Source organism: Clarias gariepinus, chromosome 6, assembly GCF_024256425.1.
Source record: "Clarias gariepinus isolate MV-2021 ecotype Netherlands chromosome 6, CGAR_prim_01v2, whole genome shotgun sequence".
NCBI lineage: Eukaryota > Metazoa > Chordata > Actinopteri > Siluriformes > Clariidae > Clarias > Clarias gariepinus.
In genome coordinates, this window is record NC_071105.1 from 23,304,200 (window position 1) to 23,325,620 (window position 21,421).

General features: G+C 41.2%; 1 protein-coding gene across 1 annotated transcript in view; it reads left to right on the forward strand.

Annotated features, from left to right (window-relative positions):
* The window catches only part of LOC128526487 (cadherin-22), a 366,248-nt gene that overhangs the window by 250,626 nt on the left and 94,201 nt on the right, over positions 1-21,421 (forward strand). Inside the window, exon 8 of the mRNA XM_053498379.1 lies at positions 8,081-8,217. Within this exon, the coding sequence (XP_053354354.1) occupies positions 8,081-8,217 (137 nt within the window). The remainder of the gene's footprint in view (positions 1-8,080; positions 8,218-21,421) is intronic.

A 21,421-nucleotide genomic window follows, 5' to 3' on the forward strand; every position in this document is an offset into this window, starting at 1 on the left:
CCCGTGTTGTAGCCAGCGGTGCGAGATCTCAGAGCGTCGCGGATGGTTTTATCCACCCACGGCTTCTGGTTGGGAAACGTTCTAATAGTCTTTTTTTCCACGGTATCATCCGCTAGTTTTCCAATGAATCCCACAACTGCTTCCGTAAACACGCTGATGTCATCGGAGCTGTTTCTGAACATGTCCCAGTCTGCGTCATCGAGTGCGTCCTGTAACGCGGCTACCGATTGGTCCGTCCAGCGCGCGACCTCCCTCTGAACCGGAACTTCCTGTTTTAGCCTTTGTTTGTATTTTGGCATGAGGAAGATGGCCGCGTGGTCGGATTTACTAAACGGTGGACGAGATTGTGCCTTGCATCTGTCCTTGACTGTAGTGTAACAGTGGTCCTGTGTCCTTTCACCCCTGGTAGGGCAGGTGATGTGCTGATAAAAGTTCGGCGCTGCGCGTTTGAGGTTGGCACTGTTAAAATCCCTCGCCACAATAAGCGCAGCGTCCCGGTGTTGTGTTTGGTGCTGTGTGAATGCCTCATGCAGCTCGCATAAGGCAGTGTCCATGTCCGCTTGTGGTGGAATATAAACGGCGCTGATTATGACCGATGTAAACTCCCGAGGTAGATAAAAAAGGACGACACATGATGGACAGTAGTTCCAGGTTTGGTGTGCAGGAGCGTGTGAGAGGAACAACGCTCGCGCTTGTTTTCCAGTGACTGGACGTTGGCGAGCAGGATGCTAGGCAGAGGTATGCGGTGTGCACGGGCTCTCAGCCTGTTCCTGACGCCGGCTCGTATCCCTCGAGGCCGCCACTTCGCGTCGCATCCTTTGTTATCCCTCAGGATCTCACTCGGCCAGCTCGGATCCGGGGTTAAAAACTTTTTGAACCGTGAATTCAAACTTTCTGAATTGTACATTGTATACCAATCGAAACAAGAGTGTCTCTATTATAAATAATGTACTCCATGGTGGTAATTTGACTGGTTTTAAAACGCTAAAAAACTAACTTAAAGAACAAAAACAAAGAAAAGGTGGTCAGAGCAGTCGTGACGGCAGCCGACCTCACCGGCGCCATCTTGGATCCCAATAATAAAAATATTATGTATAAATAAAATATAATGTATATATTTGTGTTCAATTAAATTCTTAACATTTAATGGTTAGTGATTGTTGCAGACATTTACACTATTTTTGGGGGAAGAGCTTGGCTTGTACAGGCGGCGCGCCGCTGTAACCAGCAGATCAAAGGAGCAGTTATCGGCCATGACACGTAGCCTTCTAAATTTGGAGGCCAGAGTTGGTTGGTTGGAAGCACGTTTGTAGGAGAAGATAACGTCACAAATAAAAAATAATATTTAGGCCTAAGCAGATGCTTTAAAATTCATCTAAAAATCCATTCATCGGCGTGTATAAATTGACAGCCTTAACAAAAGGCAGCGTTTTAATTAAAAGGATGATAAATGCGTGTGAAACATGCAGACATAAAGAACTATACTCGACAGGAATATAGAGAATAAGAATCATGTTTATAAGATAATTAATTAAATAATAAAATTGTATCAAATAAGAACTTTATCTAATAGCCAGACCGACCAAATTTCTCATTCACTGCTAAAGTAGTTAAATATGCTTATACTGTAGATACGTAGGTTACATTTAAAAAAAAAAAGAAAAAAAAACAGTATTAGACACAAATATATGATATCGTAGTATATATGCAATGAAAAAGCTATTTACACGAGTGCTCAAATGTAAAGCAAACGCAATTATTAATTTATTGTGTATATTTAACTTCATTCAGCCGTTTAAGTTATATTAAAAATAACGTGCCTACCAGCCCACTATTATTTTTTGTTCAAATTTAAAGATGCCCGCGTGTGTGAACAAAAAATACAAAAGTGTATAATCCTTAATAAAGTAAGCCTAATACCATATTGTTTCCGATGCTGAAGCAAACATGCTTTTGTTTTAGTCTATTCTTTGAATACAACGCGACAGCGCGCTTCGAGGTGAAGCGCACCCACACAGTTACTGTAATCCCCCATCTCACTTTTACGACAGGTGTGAAGTCATCAAACTGGTTTCACTGCTGGGGGAATTTCGCAGAATTGGGGGTTTTAAAACAAATTAACAAGACCGAGCAGACGTCTCTGCCTAAAATGTATTTTACCAGCAAAACATAAACATAAATAGAAAAATAAACATAAGTAGATATAAAATGTTTAATGGTAAAAACTAAATCAGACTTCATAGTTGGATTTGATACTTTAAGTGTAATTCATACATTTAGTGTAGTAAAAGTACCCTATCATGGGTTAATATATACCTATATCAAATAAAATTTCATATTATACACACACACACATCGCGCAGCTCTTTCGCGCGCTGTCCTCAGCGCGGGGATCAAAGACCAGAATTCCAGTGTCCTTGTTTAAAGTCCCTGGGGCGCGTCACATCGCACCACTCACATGCCACTCTCCTATTCTGAACCACATCACGTACTTCCCGGACCTCGGAATAAAATCTGCGCCTTGTTTTATAATGTGGAGCAAGCCCGAAACCATATTAACATCAATTATCGCCAGCCGACACGAGTAGGCGGCTCTGTCCTTTTGCCGCCTATTCAGGGAGCCTACGGAGTGCGCGAGTACTTGGGTCCTACAAGGAGCAGGACCCAAGTGCAGATTACAGCGGCAAAAGGGGGCGTGGCACATCGGCAGTCGAGCACTTCCGTGTTTCGGGGGGAATCCCAATGATGTAATACAGGGTTAAAAAAACAGGTCGAAAAAACTGAAAAATCTGTCCGCGGAGCGCTAATTCATCCTTCACGGATTCCGCCAGACCATTAACAAAGGCATTACACAGTGCGCGCTCATCCCAGCCACTGGAGGCCGCCAAAGTGCGAAACTCAATAGCGTAGTCATATGCAGAGCGAGATCCTTGTCGCAGGTTGAGGATTTTAACAGCTGCCTCTCGCCCGGTGGAGGAATGGTCGAACACCCTCCGCATTTCAGGAGTAAAAGACCTAAAGTCCCGGCAGCATGGGGCTTGAGTGTCCCAGAGGGCTGTGCTTCATTCCCGGGCCCTACCTGAGAGTAGGGTAATAATGTACGCCACCTTGGAGCGCAATAATCAGGCAACGAGACCGTGCTTTGCACTTCCTTAAATGCCAGGAGAAATCAGTTGTGAATGAGATGCCAGTGTGTAAAGTGGGCGGGGCGTGTGTAAGAGCATGACAGACGGAAGGAAAACATAAGCATGTGAGGGAGAAGACATGACAGTGTGGGAAAAGAGGGGAAAAGATGGCGGTTAGTGATGGAAATGTGTCAAACACCATAAGACATAAACTAAAAATGTTTCACAATGTGTCCCTGAATGAAGGGAGGTTCAAAATCAAAAGTACCAGTCAGTATCTGGTGTGGCCATCAGCTGCTTGAAGTACTGCAGTGCATCTCCTCCTCATGGACTGCCTATTGCGGACAGTCTGAGCACTGATGGAGGGATTGTGTGTTACTGGTGTGACTCGGGCAGTTGTTGTGGCCATCCTGTACCTGTCACGCAGGTGTGATATTCGGATGTACCAATCCTGTGCCGGTGTTGTTTTACTGAAAGGATGATCAGCTGTCCTTTCTGTCTACCTGTAGTGCTGTCCTAGGCATCTCACAGTGCGGACATGGCAATTTATTGCACTAGCCACATCAGCAGTCCTCATGCCTCCCTGCAGCATGCCTAATGCACGTTCACGCAGATGAGCAGAAACCCTGGGGATCTTTCTTTGGGTGTTTTTCACAGTCGATAGGCAAGTCTCTTTAGTGTCCTGCGTTTTTAGAACTGTGACCTTAAATGCCTACTTCCTGTAAGCTGTTAAGTTCTTAACGACCATTCCACAGGTGCATGTTAATTAATTGACTATGGTTAATTTAACATGCATGGAAAACATTTTTTAAACCCTTTACAATAAAGATCTGTAAAGTTATTTGGATTTTTACAACAATATTGTTGAAATACACAGTCCTGAAAAAGGGATGTTTCTTTTTTTGCTGAGTATATATAGTATACTATATATACTCAATGTAATAATAATAGAAGAAGAATAAAACAGAGAGTTGCACTCCATCTCATGCAATGTACTCAACAACTGTACAATGACAAACCCCCACACACATACACAAAAATGCTCTTTCTCTAGTGTTGTTCCACAGGTGTACTGCAAATCCTCTTATAATTTTTATTTTTATTTTATTTCATTATTTTATTTTATTTTATTTTATTTTAATTTTATATTTTATTTAATTCTATTCTTTCTTAGTTAAATTTACCTTCTATTTTCTTCTATTTTATATTTGTTTCCTATTGATAATCTTTGATTTTAAGGTCACGGGCAGTTGTCTAAGCATTTTACTGCATATCCTACTATGTGACAAATAAAAATTTAATTTTATTAAGAGAAATACCACTGTTTGGTTTTAGCAAAAGAGAGGTTAAAATTTAATAATGAGATGAGATCTTTAATTCATATGATCTCTTTATGTGTACTTTATCCTGAATAGACCAAATTAATAAAATTTAAGTTTATTATTTTCCTGCAAAAAGTCTCTCATTAGCAGCCATACATAATCGCTAGTTTCCTCAAAAAAGGAATCCTTGTTCTTTATAATTTCTCATTACAGACTATGTATTTAACCAAACTTTATCCAGTCAGCTACTAAAGGAAGAAAAGTGATGAATTTCAGCAAATATCATGCTAATCTATTTGACATTATAAAGTGGCTAAAAGACAAAACAAAAACATTCCTTTTCCAATTATCAATAACAAGGTTTACATAGATCACAGGTTCACAGGTGTTTAAGATTGACTGTAGGTAGATTTTTAGGAGCCTTAGCTTTGAAAAGATGTAGCAGGAGAAAACTAAACAATGGCTTACAGAAGTTGTGCAGTTAACAAATAAGCTGGAGCTTGAAAATTGAGGATAGGTGGGGAAATTAAGAGACATTGGAACTGAGTACGCGAAGTACAACATTTATTAGAATCAAAGCACAGAAGGTTAGCACATAAGTGTGTTAAAGAAAGAGAGAGAGAGAGAGAGAGAGAGAGAGAGCAGTACACAGCAGCAATCACATCAGCACTGATACATACACAAGATAAGGAGTTAATTCTTCATCCTGAGGGGCGCATACATTGTGTTGGCCAGACATGTATTCCCTGTTAAATCTTTAAATCAGTATATCATTGAGTTTATCACTAAAGGGTAAACATTGTGTATGAACATGGCTACCTGTTACATGTACTAAAATGTTATATGAGTTTTGTACATAATTTCATGTTTCCAAGATGAACATAAATACATTATGTTGTATTTGCATGAAAATCAACAACTTAACATGTATTAGATTCAATCATGTTGAGATAAACCAAAGGGATCTTGTCACTATGAAAACCGGAAATACGTCCAGTATCAGAGCAAACATTGCGAGAAGATATTGCGAGAAGAGAACAGTTTGTTGAGAAGACAAACATTTGGCGGGTGTGTGGAAAAGGTAAGCAGGAATTAATTCCCATCTTTCTAAATAGAAATGAAATACTGAACATAAATGTCACCTGTTGTTTAGCGATGTTTAGTCACGTTATTTTGGTTTAAGCTATTTTTTGTATTTTTAATCACGCTTTGCACGTGATTAATCTGCGGTTCGGTTCTGGTTTCGGTCTGTTCCCATGAGTTGTGAAGCGAGAGGAACAAAGTATAAATATTGTTCATTTGCTAATTTAAGTATCCTGAATTTTAATTGAATCTATTTCTATTTTTTCACAGCAGTTTGTGACTGAAAAGTGTCCTGTCTGCATCTGACTTCAGGAGTTTCCTGACCAACCGTATCTAATGGTCATATTTAAAAGTCATAACGTACAGTTATAAAGTACATAACGTTTCTGTTGGTGTTTAATTATTTTTTTTCTATGATTAAAACTTATTTGTGGTGTTTTATGTTTTGTACATCTTTTCAAATTGAGACCTCATTTGTAAGTTGCTGCTGGTGTAAAATAAAAATCTCCGTTTTATCCCGTTTGTCTTATGCTTCCTTCCTTCACTTGAAATTAACATTTACTTGAGTTGGATGAACTTAATTTACAACTGAAAAAAATTGTTGTACCAACGCTATACATTTATGTTAACAGTATTAAATTATGTTGGACGCAGCTGTAGTAAATAAGTTAAATGAACCTAATAAAATTTATTTGACTGAACCTAAGAACATTAAGTTGGGCCAACAAAATTGCTTAATGCTGAAAGAAAGCCATAAAATCAGGTGGAAATTCTTTCCATAATTTAATTATGTTCATTCAACGAGTTATTTTTTCGAGTGTAGGATGGGTAAGAAATAGCAACGGTCATGTTCTTACTTCTTGGTTGATACATAATAATGAAGTTAAATGGGATAAATGTTCAGAGAAAGATAAGGACTGAAGCAAAATGACATATATACAGTTGATTACGAGTTTGTTTAATTAAACTCTAAAAGCGTCATTAAAAAAAAGCACTGAACAATGGATTGACAATTTACAAAATTATCTATAATTTTGGTAATGAATGCTGTTTGATATTTGTCTATGTAAGGCAACATAAATTGTACGTGCTGTATAAATTTTATTGTAAAAAAAAAAAAAAAATTTTTGTTCTAATGAACAGTAGATGGGACATAGAAAAGAAAAGGAATACTAGACAGCAGTCCTATTTTATCCATTATAATCAATACTAGGGTGGAGACATTCAGCATTTTTCCCTAGGGGAAAAGTGGGCAATATGGATGCTTATACATATTGTATCTCTGTGCAAGGTCTTCATAAATGTGTTCATTATCATAAAAGGTGTAGCCTAAAGCATGGTGAAAGAGCACATTCTACCAGCATGATGGAGCAAAAAAAGGGATAGTGTGAGCAAAGTGCTGCCATATTAGCTTTACTAAAATCCCAGGTAAGTTCTTGATATTGGACCAAAATCTCAACAAGTTTTATTTTAAAAAAAGAGCTTTTTATGTAGATGTGGGCCCACAGGCGTGTGTTTTAGGTATGATTTGATAACAAGGTCAGACTTATCTAAATTCTTTCAGCAGATAAGTGGATTGAGTTTGTAAAGCCAGGAAAGGCCTAGCATATAAAGGGCAAATCTGAATTAAGTTAATTGGCCAAGTATGTTGACATACTGTACAAGGAATTAGATTTCGGGGTATTTCCTTCTTTTTTTATATTACTGATGGTGAGAGGTGTTGGGTAACATGAGTCACTTTTGCAGATTGTCCCCAACTCTACTGTATATATACTTTGTATATAAGTTCTTGATCGGAGGTCAGTACAAAGGAATGTTACAGGTGTCTGGCCTTTTTTTGTGCAGAACTACAAATAGCTTAAATGGACTAAAAACAATTTGAAATCACTGTCATCAAGTGCCATCACAAATTCCAGTTTTACTGACTTCTCATATTTGTAGATAAATCTGCCATTTTCTGAAGATGCCTAAAGCCTGTGGTACAGACAGATAGTTTGTTCAAATTATCTTTTATGACACCCAAAGAGAAATATACCTGGTATCAGTATGTGAAGAAATGTAGATGAGGTTGAGCTCTGTGGAACCTTAAAATAGGTTAAAGTGCAGATGGTCAATCACCGAAACATGCTAATTCACTAACTAGATACTTAAGTGACCCCTTTTAATATCCCACTGTAATTGATCATGTTCCAGCTAGAGTGTTGGGCAGCTTGGTAAAATTTTTCTGAGGTACCAATTTATAAAGGTAAATGAGACTAGAGGATCAATAATCAGCCAGTAATAAAATAAAATAAACAGCCTAAACATTTTTCCAGTCTAACTAGAAAAACAAATATAACTGACTTTCTTTCCTAAAATTTTATTTTAAAATTAATGGTAATAATTATTCCTAAAATTATGAATTCCTGGAAAGATTCTAAGTTGATTCAAATAAAGTGTGAATGCTTTTTAAATTCACTTTAAGATTTCTCATTATGACTTTCACATACATGTTTCTTGATTTTTTTTTTTTTGTACATGTACTAGCATGTTCTCTTGTCCTCTGTCTAGGTACTTGATAGATCAGAGCACAGATCAAGAGCAAATCTTTAACATTGATGCAGTGACTGGTGCAGTCACCCTGGGGAAGATTTTGGACAGGGAGACAGCCGGCTGGCACAACATCACAGTGACAGCTGTAGAAGCAGGTATGTCCTGTACTTCTTCAGAATTTGATACATACATTTGCCTAAAACTTCTTTCAATTTGGATAAACATAGGGAACAACATGTTCACTGATGTACTGTGTGTGTTCGTTTGTTTTTGTAAAGTGGATAGGTATGGTTTTACACCACATGAAAATGACAACAATGAATGGTTAACCTAGTGTTTTTAACTGAAGGAAAAATGCAATTTGTGACTTTTACTATTTAAATATGGATTTATCAAGTAAAATCAAGTGAGACCTGTTAACCAAGATCTCAATGCAGTGTATTGTAATGAATATATATTTGGATAGTTGACAATAAAACACCAATGTATATTACTGTGAAATATTATCACATAAAAAAATAGTGACAGCTGCAAAGCTTTAAAGTTTTCTCTAAGCTTTTCTTGAGTATACTTTATCAGCAACTGTATCTTACTGTATCGTCACAATTTCAGTGGTATTCCAGTGGTGACATGGCTTGTCAAATCTGTGAATGCATGCTGGAATATTTAAGTTAAAAGTCTCTATGAGTCTTTAAATTAATTATTTAGCAATAGTCTAAATTTAGTACTTGACATACAAATAATCTTATGAAGTAAACAGTTAAATTTTCTTTAAACATGGAACGAGTCATATGGGGAAGGAAAATAGCTAAGTTTGTATGAAAAAATGCTGTAACATTAAAAGATAACCACTCAATTTAGGGTTGTAGAATTTGACCCCAATTACTTACATTGTATTCATGTTGTGCGTGACATGTTTCATGGTCAGCGTGAAGAGCAAGAAAATTAATAACTTCATCGACCTATTGTAATGTGCTTATATGCACCTCAGTTTTTAATTAGGATGAACTGATTGGACATTAAGACAAACACCATGCCATGTATATCTCATGCAATGCAAATCTTAATGTTGTACCATTACCTCTCTGTTAAAATTTCTTTTGAAAATATTTCTGTGAAATTATGGTAGTACAGTATAATATTCTGTTTGCGCAGCACCCAAACTGCACCAGATCTGGTCATGAAACCATTTAGCTGCTTTTTAATTTACCATTCTGGTAAATTGGTGGTGGTCTTTTATTTTGTGGTGCTTATTGTTATTTGTGCGCATATGCTACCATCACCAGTCCCTTTGGGTCCAGTGGTAAGTGCACAGTGCTCAGGTTAGACTTTGAATCTCGCTCTGTTCATCGGTTAGGTATAAATATATATATATATATATATATATATATATATATATATATATATATATGTGTATGTAATTTTTTTAGCATGATGTAAGAGGCAATTATTCAATAGTACCCCATCATTAAGTAATCAGTGTTGTTCTGGCAACTTTTCATCAAAGTTATTCAACTTTTGGGAAAAAAACAAAAACACAAATGCCATGATTGCCTCAGTGCTTGTAGCATTCCCAAGTAACAATAACCAAAAAATAACCAAAACAAATAACTGACTACTGGGAATGCTGGTCAGGGGCAGAAACCCCATGCTTCAGAAAATAAATCTAAATAGTGGTAAAACAAAGAAGCTGAGAAAATGATTGAGATTATTGCTAATCATGAAAGCAAAACATTTTTGCAACCCATCTTAATAGCAAATACACTGCTGGATACCTATAGTACTTACCATACTAAGGCTGACAAGTGTGGAATTAGTGTGGATAATGGCACGAGCAGTGCTGAACTAGCATCCACAGAAGAGGAATGAGAGACCAATTTGGCTTAAAATGTCAGGATCTAACATATTCTTTTGCAACAAAAATACTCTTTAGGAGTAGCTTTAGAGAAGTACATGCTGTAGATATTTCAGTCTAAGAGTCTAATACACAGACATTTCAGGGTGGCTTTAACTTCAGGGTAAATCACTGTTAACAGCTGGATTAAGTCCTAGATATGAACCAATGCAGACTAAACCTTGAGATATCATTTCCAAATTCATACCTTTTTTTTAACTGTTAATAGCCATAACTGAAAGGCAACATTGGAGAAAAAAGTTGAGTAATGGAGATGTAGTATTGTTTAAATTATATTTAACCACTCATTCAGTCAATTAAATTCAAATAAACTTTATTGTCATTGTTATAAATAACAAAGTATAATAACACATATAACTAGGCATCATCTTATTTCAAACCTAAATCAAATTTTAAGTACAAACTGTTTTTTTTATCTTAAATCAAATTTAAATAATTGTAAAAGTTTGAGTGCTATTATTTTTAATTTTTTTTTATAACTATTTTCTTCTCTTTTATGTAAAGCACTGTGAATTACCATTGTGTAAAAAATGTACTATACAAATAAACTTGCCTTGCCTTGCCTTCCCAGCATGTACATCAATAAAGTGCAACTATAGTACATCAGTGCAGTATCCATAACGGTTATGTAAAGGATATAGGATATTTAATCTATTATTGCAATAATGATGTGTGATATGAAAGAATAGATGGGGGCAAGGTCAATGAGTGGGGTGACTGATCATTCAGCAGCCTCACAGCCTATGGAAAGAGTCTCCTGGTTCTGGTACATATGGACCTGTACGCAGTAACTGGAACAGGTAATGTGCAAGGTGATGCTAATCGCGCAGGATGCTGTGCACTTGATCAAGGAAGCATGCAGTGTAGATGGTGCTAATCTCAGGGAGAATAGTCCCAATGATTTTCTTTGCTGATTTCACCACCTGCTTGGCAGTGTCTGTTGTTCTGCCTTTAGTGCAGCTAAAAAACAACTTGTTATTGTCATATGTGCAGTAAGAAACAAGTTTCCCCCCCTGTACAATGAAATTCTTCCTTTGCTGTCACCCTAATGAATGCAGATAAAAAAAAAAAATAGAAAATAAACCTAAAAATAGGATTAAAAATAGTAAAAATAGTAAAAAATAAATATGGGTATAAAAAGAATAGGTATTAAAAAAAGATATATATACAAATAAACTTGCCTAATCCAGAAGATTAAAATTACACAAATTTTAATCACTGAAAGTCAGCCTCAGATTCAAGGGGTTTTTAAAGTGGGGAGAGGTGCATTTAAGTTTCTCTGAAATGTATAGGTGACAGCCGATTCACACCTGGGGAGGGTGAATAATTTGTATTTGAATGTTTTCTGGCATTGTAAAGCACACACAGTGACACTAAAAGAACAACAACCCAGGATTAATAGAAATAAGTGGCCCTGATTATACTCCTCTTCTTTGTCTTTCGGCTGTTCCCTTTCAGGGGTCGCCACAGCGAATCATTTGCCTCCATCTAACCCTATCCTCTGCATCCTCTTTTCTAACACCAACTAACTTCATGTCCTCTCTCACTGCATCCATAAATCTCCTCTTTGGTCTTCCTCTAGACCTCCTGCCTGGCAGTTCCAACCTCAGCATCCTTCTACCGATATATTCACAATCTCTCCTCTGAACATGCCCAAACCACCTCAATCTGGCCTCTCTGACTTTATCTCCAAAACATCTAACGTGGGTTGTCCCTCTGATAAACTCATTCTTAATCCTATCCATCCTTGTCACTCCCAAAGAGAACCTCAACATCTTTAGCTCTGCTACCTCCAACTCTGCCTCCTGTCTTTTTTTCAGCGCCACTGTCTCTAAGCCGTAGAGCATCGCTGGTCTCACCACTGTCCTGTACACCTTTCCTTTCATTCTCGCTGATACTCTTTTATCGCACAACACACCTGACACTTTTCTCCACCCATTCCAACCTGCCTGTACCCGCCTCTTCACCTCCTTTCCACACTCCCCGTTGCTCTGGACCGTTGACCCCAAGTACTTAAAATCCTGCACCTTCTTTACCTCTGCTCCCTGTAGCCTCACCGATCCTCCTGGGTCACTCTCATTTACACACATGTATTCCGTCTTGCTGCGGCTAACCTTCATTCCTCTGCTTTCCAGAGCATACCTCCACCTCTCCAAATTTTCCTCCACCTGTTCCCTGCTCTCGCTACAGAGCACAATGTCATCTGCAAACATCATAGTCCATGGGGACTCCTGTCTTACCTCATCTGTCATCCTGTCCATCACCAGAGCAAACAAAAAGGGGCTTAGAGCTGATCCTTGATGCAGACCCACCTCCACCTTAAACTCTTCTGTCACACCTACAGCACATCTTACCACTGTCCTACAGCTCTCATACATGTCCTGCACCACTCTAACATACTTCTCTGCCACTCCAGACTTCCTCATACAATACCACAGCTCCTCTCTTGGCACCCTGTCATACGCTTTCTCTAAATCTAAAAAGACACAATGCAACTCCCTGTTACCTTCTCTGTACTTCTCCGCCAGCATCCTCAAAGCAAATACTGCATCTGATGTACTCTTTCTAGGCATAAAACCATATTGCTGCTCACAAATGCTTACCTCTGCCCTTAACCTAGCTTCCACTACTCTTTCCCACAGCTTCATTGTCTGGCTCATTAGCTTTATACCTCTATAATTGCCACAGCTTTGCACATCTCCCTTGTTCTTAAAAATTGGCACCAATACACTTCTCCTCCATTCCTCTGGAATCCTCTCACTCTCCAAGATTCTGTTAAACAAACTTGTCAAAAACTCTACTGCCACCTCTCCTAAGCACTTCCATACCTCCACAGGTATGTCATCAGGACCAACAGCCTTTCCACTCTTCATCCTCTTCAACGCCCTTCTCACCTCACTTCTACCAATATTTGCTACTTCCTGTTCCACAACAGTCACCTCTTCTACTCTTTGTTCTCTTTCGTTTTCCTCATTCATCAACTCCTTAAAGTACTCCTTCCATCTTCCCATCACCCTCCTGGCATTTGTCAGTCCATTTCCATCTCTATCTTTAATCACTCTAACCTGCTGCACATCCTTCCCATCTCTATCTCTTTGCCTTGCCAACCTGTACAGATCTCCCTCTCCCTCCTTACTGTCTAGCCTAGCATACAAGTCCTCATATGCTCTTTGTTTGGCCTTTGCCACCTCTACCTTCACCTTACTCTGCATCTCCCTGTACTCCTGTCTACTCTCTTCAGTCCTCTCAGTGTCCCACTTCTTCTTAGCTAGCCTCTTTCCCTGTATACACTCCTGGACTTCCTCATTCCACCACCAAGTCTCCTTGTCCACCTCCCCTTACCTGATGATACACCAAGTACCCTCCTACCTGTCTCCCTGATCACATTGGCTGTAGTTCTCCAGTCAACTGAAAGCACCTCCTGACCACCCATAGCCTGTCTCAACTCCTCCCTAAAGACTTCACAACATTCTTCCTTTCTCAGCTTCCACCACTTTGTCCTCTGCTCTGCCTTTGTCCTCTTCGCCCTTCTCACCACCAGGGTTATTTTGCACACCCGGCCCTGATTATACTGTATAAATATTATTTAGCACAAAAAAAAAATTCTCGCGCTCGAGAAAACTATGCGTGCGGTTAAGCGCTGATTAGACTATAGGAAATGAAAGCGGAGGATTTTTATTTAGACTATAAAAAATTACCCTGCGTCTATTTTTAGGCGTGCCAGCTGCCACTTTTTAGTTAGAAGTTTTTAATATAAATCTTATAATGCCCACATGACATGACGGAATAAGGCACGGCTGGTGAGCTATCCTTGCTAATGATCCCGGGCTTGCACCCCGCGCTATAAAATACTTGGGGTTTGTTGGGTTACAGTCCATTTTACTACGGTGACCAAACTGTGTAGTACGGCCATTCGTACGCTCGCGCTGACTCTGCTCTCCGCGGATGGCCGGACCGGCCCCTCCCACCTCTCGCTTCTTTGAAGTCCCTGGGGCGCGTTCCATTTGCCCCTTTTGCATGCTGCACTTCCGCGTTGTTGCACCCGCGTTGCATACACAGCGCGTAGTAAAATCCACTGTAACCCAACAAACCCAGAGTATTTTATAGTGCAGGGTGCAAGCCTGGGATCATTAGCAACGATAGCTCACCAGCTGTGCCTAATTCCTTGGTCCCACTCCTTCGCATGTCTGAAGGGGAGGCCGCCTAACTAGTGAGCGAGGAGCGATATTGATTTGGGCACACGCAGTGACAGGCTGAAAAAACTGTTGTTAGATTAATGGGCAAAAACTATATAATAAAACTATATAAGACTACATGGCCTTTATAAGACTCAACTTTTATTAAAGTGCACTCACAATAACGAAAAAACTTTATGATTTTGTAAATGTTTGAAAGCAAATAAAGTGCGCTGTTCTGCATTGTTTTTTGGTGAACTTGAGCGCGTCAGAAAATGAACGCAAACGTTTTTTTAAATAGTCGGAGTCAGTCCGCTTGCTTTTTTCCCTGACCCATTCATAATCATTAGTCTACTTCTGCCGGTGCGCTCTGGAAAACTTTTTGCATGCGGCTGAGTGTTGATTTAGACTACGTAGGAAATTAAAGAGGGGGATTACGATGCCGAATCAAAGTCCTGAGCCCAAACCTTATTTAAATTAAATGAACAAATATTATAAGTAAAAAAAAAAAAAACAATAGCCCACGTTTAAAAAACATTTATAAATTCTTTCCGACATGAGTTGGCCCGGTGTTATGCGCAGAGCGCCAGGAGATTTCCTGAGGCTCCGAAATCGCGGGGCATTTTTTCTAAATAGACACTATCTTTAATAACTGATGAAGGTTTTGAGCTGTATACACATACATTCCTGCCTAAACAACTCTTAAAACTACACCTCTGACTTTTTAAAAGTAATATTTTTAACATTTTGCAGGCTGCCATTTGGAGAAACGAAAGAATAATGAATAAATCAGTTGTTGGGTCAAAATAACCCAACCAGGTGTTCATTTGTAAACTACATCTCAAATGAGCTAAAATGAGCAACCCAACAATGTGTTTAAAGTACCTGAAATAATCCAGAACTTAAATAACAATAAACAGATACAGAGATACACTATATAACAGTCATTAGTGTATTTACTGCAACGAGCGAAAATGTCACTTTGCGCCACCTGGCGGTTATTTTATGGTTTTTACACGGCGGTGAGCGCGATGGTAATAACCATTCCAATTGGGTAACTACTGAATATATATACACAAAATTAGAAAGCCAGAATTAAAAAATTTGCACAAGTATGAAATGAATATCACTGTATATATACACTATATAATAATCCCACACACTGTAAAAACATGTTGTGTGCAAATTACGCAAGTGTTTGGTATAGTCCAGTATATATTTATGTAAAATATTTCAAGATGGCGCCGGTGAGGTCGGCTGCCGTCACGACTGCTCCGTTTACAGCGTTTTAAAACCGGCAAAATTACCACCATGGGGTACATTAGTTATGATAGAGACACTCTTGTTTCTATTGGTATACAATGTACTCACAATTCTACGTTTTTAACTCCGGATCCGAGCTGGCCGAGTGAGATCCTGAGGGACAACAAAGGACGCGACGCGAAGCGGCGGCCCCGAGGGAAACGAGCCGGCGTCAGGAACAGGCTGAGAGCCCGTGCACACTGCACACCTCTGCCTAGCATCCTGCTCGCCAACGTCCAGTCACTGGAAAACAAGCTCGATGACCTCAGGGCCAGGGTAAAGTTCCAGAGAGACATTCGGGACAGCAATCTCCTCTGCTTCACCGAGACATGGCTGAACCCAGTGGTGCCGGACCACGCCATCCAGCCGGCCGAGTTCTTCTCGGTTCACCGCATGGACAGGACGCGGGACTCGGGGAAGTCAAGGGGAGGCGGCGTGTGTTTAATGGTGAACAGCAGCTGGTGCAACAGCGCGAGCGTTGTTCCTCTCACACGCTCCTGCACACCAAACCTGGAACTACTGTCCATCATGTGTCGTCCTTTTTACCTTCCTCGGGAGTTTACATCGGTCATAATCAGCGCCGTTTATATTCCACCACAAGCAGACACGGACACTGCCTTATGCGCGCTGCAACAACAAACACAACACCGGGACGCTGCGCTTATTGTGGCGGGGGATTTTAACACTGCCAACCTCAAACGCGCAGCGCCGAACTTTTATCAGCATATCACCTGCCCCACCAGGGGCGAAAGGACACTGGACCACTGCTATACAACGGTCAAGGACGGCTACAAGGCACAATCTTGTCCACCGTTTGGTAAATCCGACCACGCGGCCATCTTCCTCATGCCAAAATACAAACAAAGGCTGAAACAGGAAGTTCCGGTTCAGAGGGAGGTCGCGTGCTGGACGGACCAATCGGTGGCCGCGTTACAGGACGCACTCGATGACGCAGACTGGGACATGTTCAGAAACAGCTCCGATGGTGACGTCAGCGTGTTTACGGAAGCGGTTGTGGGATTCATCGGGAAACTAGCGGACGATACCGTAGAAAAAAAGACTATTAAAACGTTTCCCAACCAGAAGCCGTGGGTGGATAAAACCATCCGCGACGCTCTGAAATCTCGCACCGCTGCCTACAACACGGGACTCGCGTCGGGGGACATGGAACCGTACAAGGCTGCGTCGTACAGCGTCCGGAAGGCGGTGAAAGAGGCAAAGCAGCGCTACAGGAGACTCCTAGAGTCACAACTCCAACAGAGTGACTCTAGGAGCCTGTGGCAGGGATTAAGAACAATAACGGATCATAAAGCACCAACATCCGGTATGATAAACGCAGACGTGTCTCTGGCAGACGAGCTGAACACTTTCTATGCTCGCTTCAAGGCTGCAGCTAAAGACGCTAGCGATGCTAATGCTAGCGGCGCTAACGGCTGCAGACAGGAAGTCACTGCCAGCACCGGAAGCACGTTCATCATCTCAGAGCATGACGTGAGGAGAGCCTTCAAGAGAGTGAACACCAGGAAAGCAGCAGGACCAGACGGCATCTCAGGCCGCATTCTCAGAGCCTGCGCAGACCAGCTAGCACCTGTGTTCACTGAGATATTCAACATCTCTTTATCTCAGTCGGTGATCCCAACATGCTTCAAAGAGTCCATCATTGTTCCTGTCCCAAAGAAACCTCATCCTGCTTCCCTCAATGATTATCGCCCTGTAGCCCTCACCTCAGTAGTGATGAAGTGCTTTGAACGCCTGGTCAGAGACTTCATCATCTCTTCACTACCAGACACACTAGACCCACTACAGTTCGCTTATCGTACAAACCGTTCCACGGACGATGCAATCTCTCATCTCCTCCATACATCTCTCACTCACCTGGACACTCGGAGGGGGAATTATGTGAAAATGCTCTTCATCGACTACAGTTCTGCATTTAATACCATAATTCCCTCCACACTTACCACCAAGCTGGAGCACCTGGGACTCAGCTCATCAATGTGTCAGTGGATCTCCAATTTTCTGACTGGCAGACCACAGGCAGTAAGGATGGGCGGACATGTCTCAGCCTCCCTCACTCTCAGCACTGGAGCCCCCCAGGGTTGTGTTCTGAGCCCCCTGCTGTACTCTCTGTACACCCACGACTGCGTGGCCACTACCAGCTCCACCACCATCATCAAGTTCGCTGACGACACTGTTGTGGTGGGCCTGATCACGAACAACGATGAGACGGCCTACCTGGAGGAGGTTGGAAATCTGGAGAACTGGTGCCAGAGAAACAATCTCCTCCTGAACGTCAGTAAGACAAAGGAGCTGATAGTGGACTTTAGTACAAAGCAGGTGAGGAACTACCAGACCCCCGTCATCAACAGGAGCCCAGTGGAGAGAGTGGACAGCTTCAGATACCTCGGTGTTCACATCACGCAGGACCTGGCATGGTCCTGTCACATCAACACCGTGGTAAAAAAGGCCCGGCAGCATCTCTACCACCTCAGACGCTTGAGAGACTTTAGACTGCCCTCCAAGGTGCTCAGGAATTTCTACTCCTGCACCATAGAGAGCATCCTGACGGGAAATATCACGACCTGGTTCGGGAACAGCACCATGCAGGACAGACGAGCTCTACAGAGGGTGGTGCGATCAGCTGAGCGCATCATCCGCATCGAGCTCCCTGACCTGCACTCAATCTACAGCAAGCGGTGCTTGACCAAGGCCAGGAAGATCGTGAAGGACCTCAGCCACCCCAATAACGGACTGTTTACTCTGTTGCGGTCTGGGAAGCTATTCCGCTCCTTGAAGGCCAACACAGAGAGACTGAGGAGGAGCTTCTTCCCGCAGGCGATAAGGTCTCTCAACCACAACCACACCACTATGCAGAACTAACAATCTTTTCATCTTTTTCATAATTGATCAAATCTATCAATCTTCTTACATCCATGAACACTATGGACAATTACATGCTCACCTTCCTTCATATATACACTACATGTCGTACGTTTACATCCTGGACCATTGCACAAAGACACTTTAATAACTTTGCACACCTACCTTCACAACTACACTACATTTTACAGTTTTACGTTGTTACGTCCCAGTCTAGGGTTGGGCCGTACAGCAAATGATAGGTTCGGGGTTCTATTTTAAACTGTGTGAAAAGAGTCGAATGTAATGGTGTAATATACCAGAAAGAAATAGACAGGCACATCAGCTGGCAAAAAGACAGGGTTTGTATTGCTTTACACAGAGCAAACGAGAATACTGACACCACACCAGGATCAGCTTCAGGGTGGACCCAGGCCAAAATAATAAACAAAACGGGTATCTGTATTTTGACAAGCTTGTTTACCTAAACAAAACACAAACAAAAATACAGATAACTTACCTATCTCCCTAAACCAAAACAGTAGATAAATTCCCTTTCTCCCCCAAAACAAATGGCAGCCACACCCCTACTACTGGTGCGTGCACAAACATAAAGTGAAATTATTTACAGAAAATATATACAAACAAAACCAAGCAAACAAACCAAAAGGGACAAAGCAATAATCGAAGTCAAAGGGTTGCAATAAAGTCAAAAACCAGGGTACACAAGCCAATATCAAAAACACCAAACTAACAACTCTCTCTCTCCAAACAATCAACACCTCGCCTACACGCCTCCCCGTTCCCGCGTCTCTCTCCGGTTTATAACTGGTCCGCTCGTTGCTGACGTCACTCAGGGCGGAAGTGCACGTGTGGAAGGTCAGCCAGCCGCTGGTGTAGTGGCAGTCGAAAAACCTGGAGTGGAATGGGAGCGGAGCCGAACCGGGACACGTTGTAGTGGCAGTCGGAAAACCTGGAGTGGAATCAGGGGCGGAGCGCGACCTGGGCACAATATACACACACGCTACAAAGCACAGAAGCATAAACATACACAGCGCGCTACAAAGCACAGAAGCATAAACATACACAGCGCGATCAACATGTTGCGGGTTGTAACAACGTTTACATCCTGGACCAGTGCACAAAGACACTTTAATAACCTCTGCACAAAGTCACTTTGTTCTATGCATATTTGCACACACAGCACAGTATATTTCAATTTGTACAGAAGATTTCTATTTTTGCACATCATATTTCTATTTTTATTTTTAGTTCTATTTTTTCCTAGCACATTTCTATTTTGATTTTTAGTTCTATTTTTCCTAGTTTCATTTAATTTTTTATTTAATTTCTATCGTATTTCTTTTATTCATATTGATCTCTTATTTGTAAACTTTAATTCTCTTCTAGGGTCAATGGCAGTCGTATAATGCATTTCACTACATTTCGTACTGTGTATGTTTGTGTATGTGACAAATAAAATTTGAATTTGAATTTGAATTTAAAAAAAAAGAGAAGGAGAGAATAAGGTTGCAGTGTATCTGCAAAGCTGCAATGGTTTGTGCAAATTGTGCAAATGATTGTTTATGATTATTACTGTGCAGGTGATGTTAAATGCTTTGTAGGGATTGCAGCGAAGTTCTTGTGATTTTTTTCAGCAGTGTTCACCACTCTCTGCAGGCGTTTGCGGTCCATAGCAGTAGTACTGCCATACCACTCAGTGATAAAGTTGTTCAAGATGCTCTCGATCGTACAGCTGTAGAAGCTTGTGAAGACCTTAGGAGACATCAAAGATCCTCAGGCTCCTAAGGAAGTACAGCCACTGCTGAGCCCTCTTACCCAGTTTTGTGGTGTTTAGTATCCAAGTGAGATTGTCACTGATGTGGACGCCTAGATATTTGAAGCTGTTCACCCTCTCCACTTCAAGATCCCGGATAAACAGTGGTCGATAAGGTCCCTTCTCCTTCCTTATGTCCACTATCATCTCCTTAGTCTTGTTTGTATTGAGGGAGAGGTTGTTATCCATACACCATGTAAGTAGACTGGCCACCTCCATCCTGTAGGCTGCTTCATCCCCACTAGTGATGTCTCATCACTGCGTTGCCGCTTGCAAACTTCAGGATGATGATGTCCTTTCGAAAGGTGACACAGTCGTGGGTGAACAGGGTGTAGAGGATAGGGCTGAGGACACATCCCTGTGGGGAATGCCTGTTTTGTGGTGATGCTGGCCGAGGTCCGATTTCAAATTCTGACTGACTGGGGCCTGCCAGTCAGAAAGTCCAGAAGCCAGTCACAGAGTGTAGGGTGTATGCCAAGTGTGCACAGTTTGTGGGTGAGTTTATAGGAGGTGACCGTATTAAAAGCAGAACTGTAGTCTACAAAAAGCAATCTGATGTAAGAGTCTTTATTTTCCAGATGAGATAGGGAATGATGGATGGCAGTAGCTATTGCATCTGAGGTCGACCTGTTGGGCCGGTCAGCATATTGTAGGGGTCCACAGTGTCCCGTATGCTGTTCTGAATGAGGGCCAGCACCACTCTCTCAAAACACTTCATGATGATTGGAGTTAGCACTACTGGTCTATAGTCATTCAGACAGGTAAGTGGGGTCAGCACACTCTCCATAGCACAACGGTAAAAGTTCACCAAAAGCAGCTGAGAAAGATTGTCTCTTCTCAGTTTCCTCATGCATAAGAAGCGCTGCTGGGCCTTTCTTATGGCAGAGGTGATAATATTGCCCCACGTTAGGTCCTCTGTCATAGTTAGGTCAAGAAAAAGCTGGTAACCCTCTCTACCATCCCATTTTCAATAGTAAGTGGTAAGTGGTCCTTGTGCCTTTATGAAAATCCACAATCATCCCCTTGGTTTTCTTGATATTGAGAGCCAAGTAGTGGGTGGCTCACCAAGCTGCCAGATGTTTCACCTATCTTCTATATTGGGACTGTGGATGATATGCGCTTGGCTACTTACATACACTGTAAACGATTTGTTAGGAAGTCCATAGTCCAGTTGCACAATACAGCTCTTAGTCCAAGCTTAAAGAGTTTAATTTGGAGCTTGTTTGGCAAAATAGCATTAAATGCCAAACTAAAGGCAACAAAAAGATGCC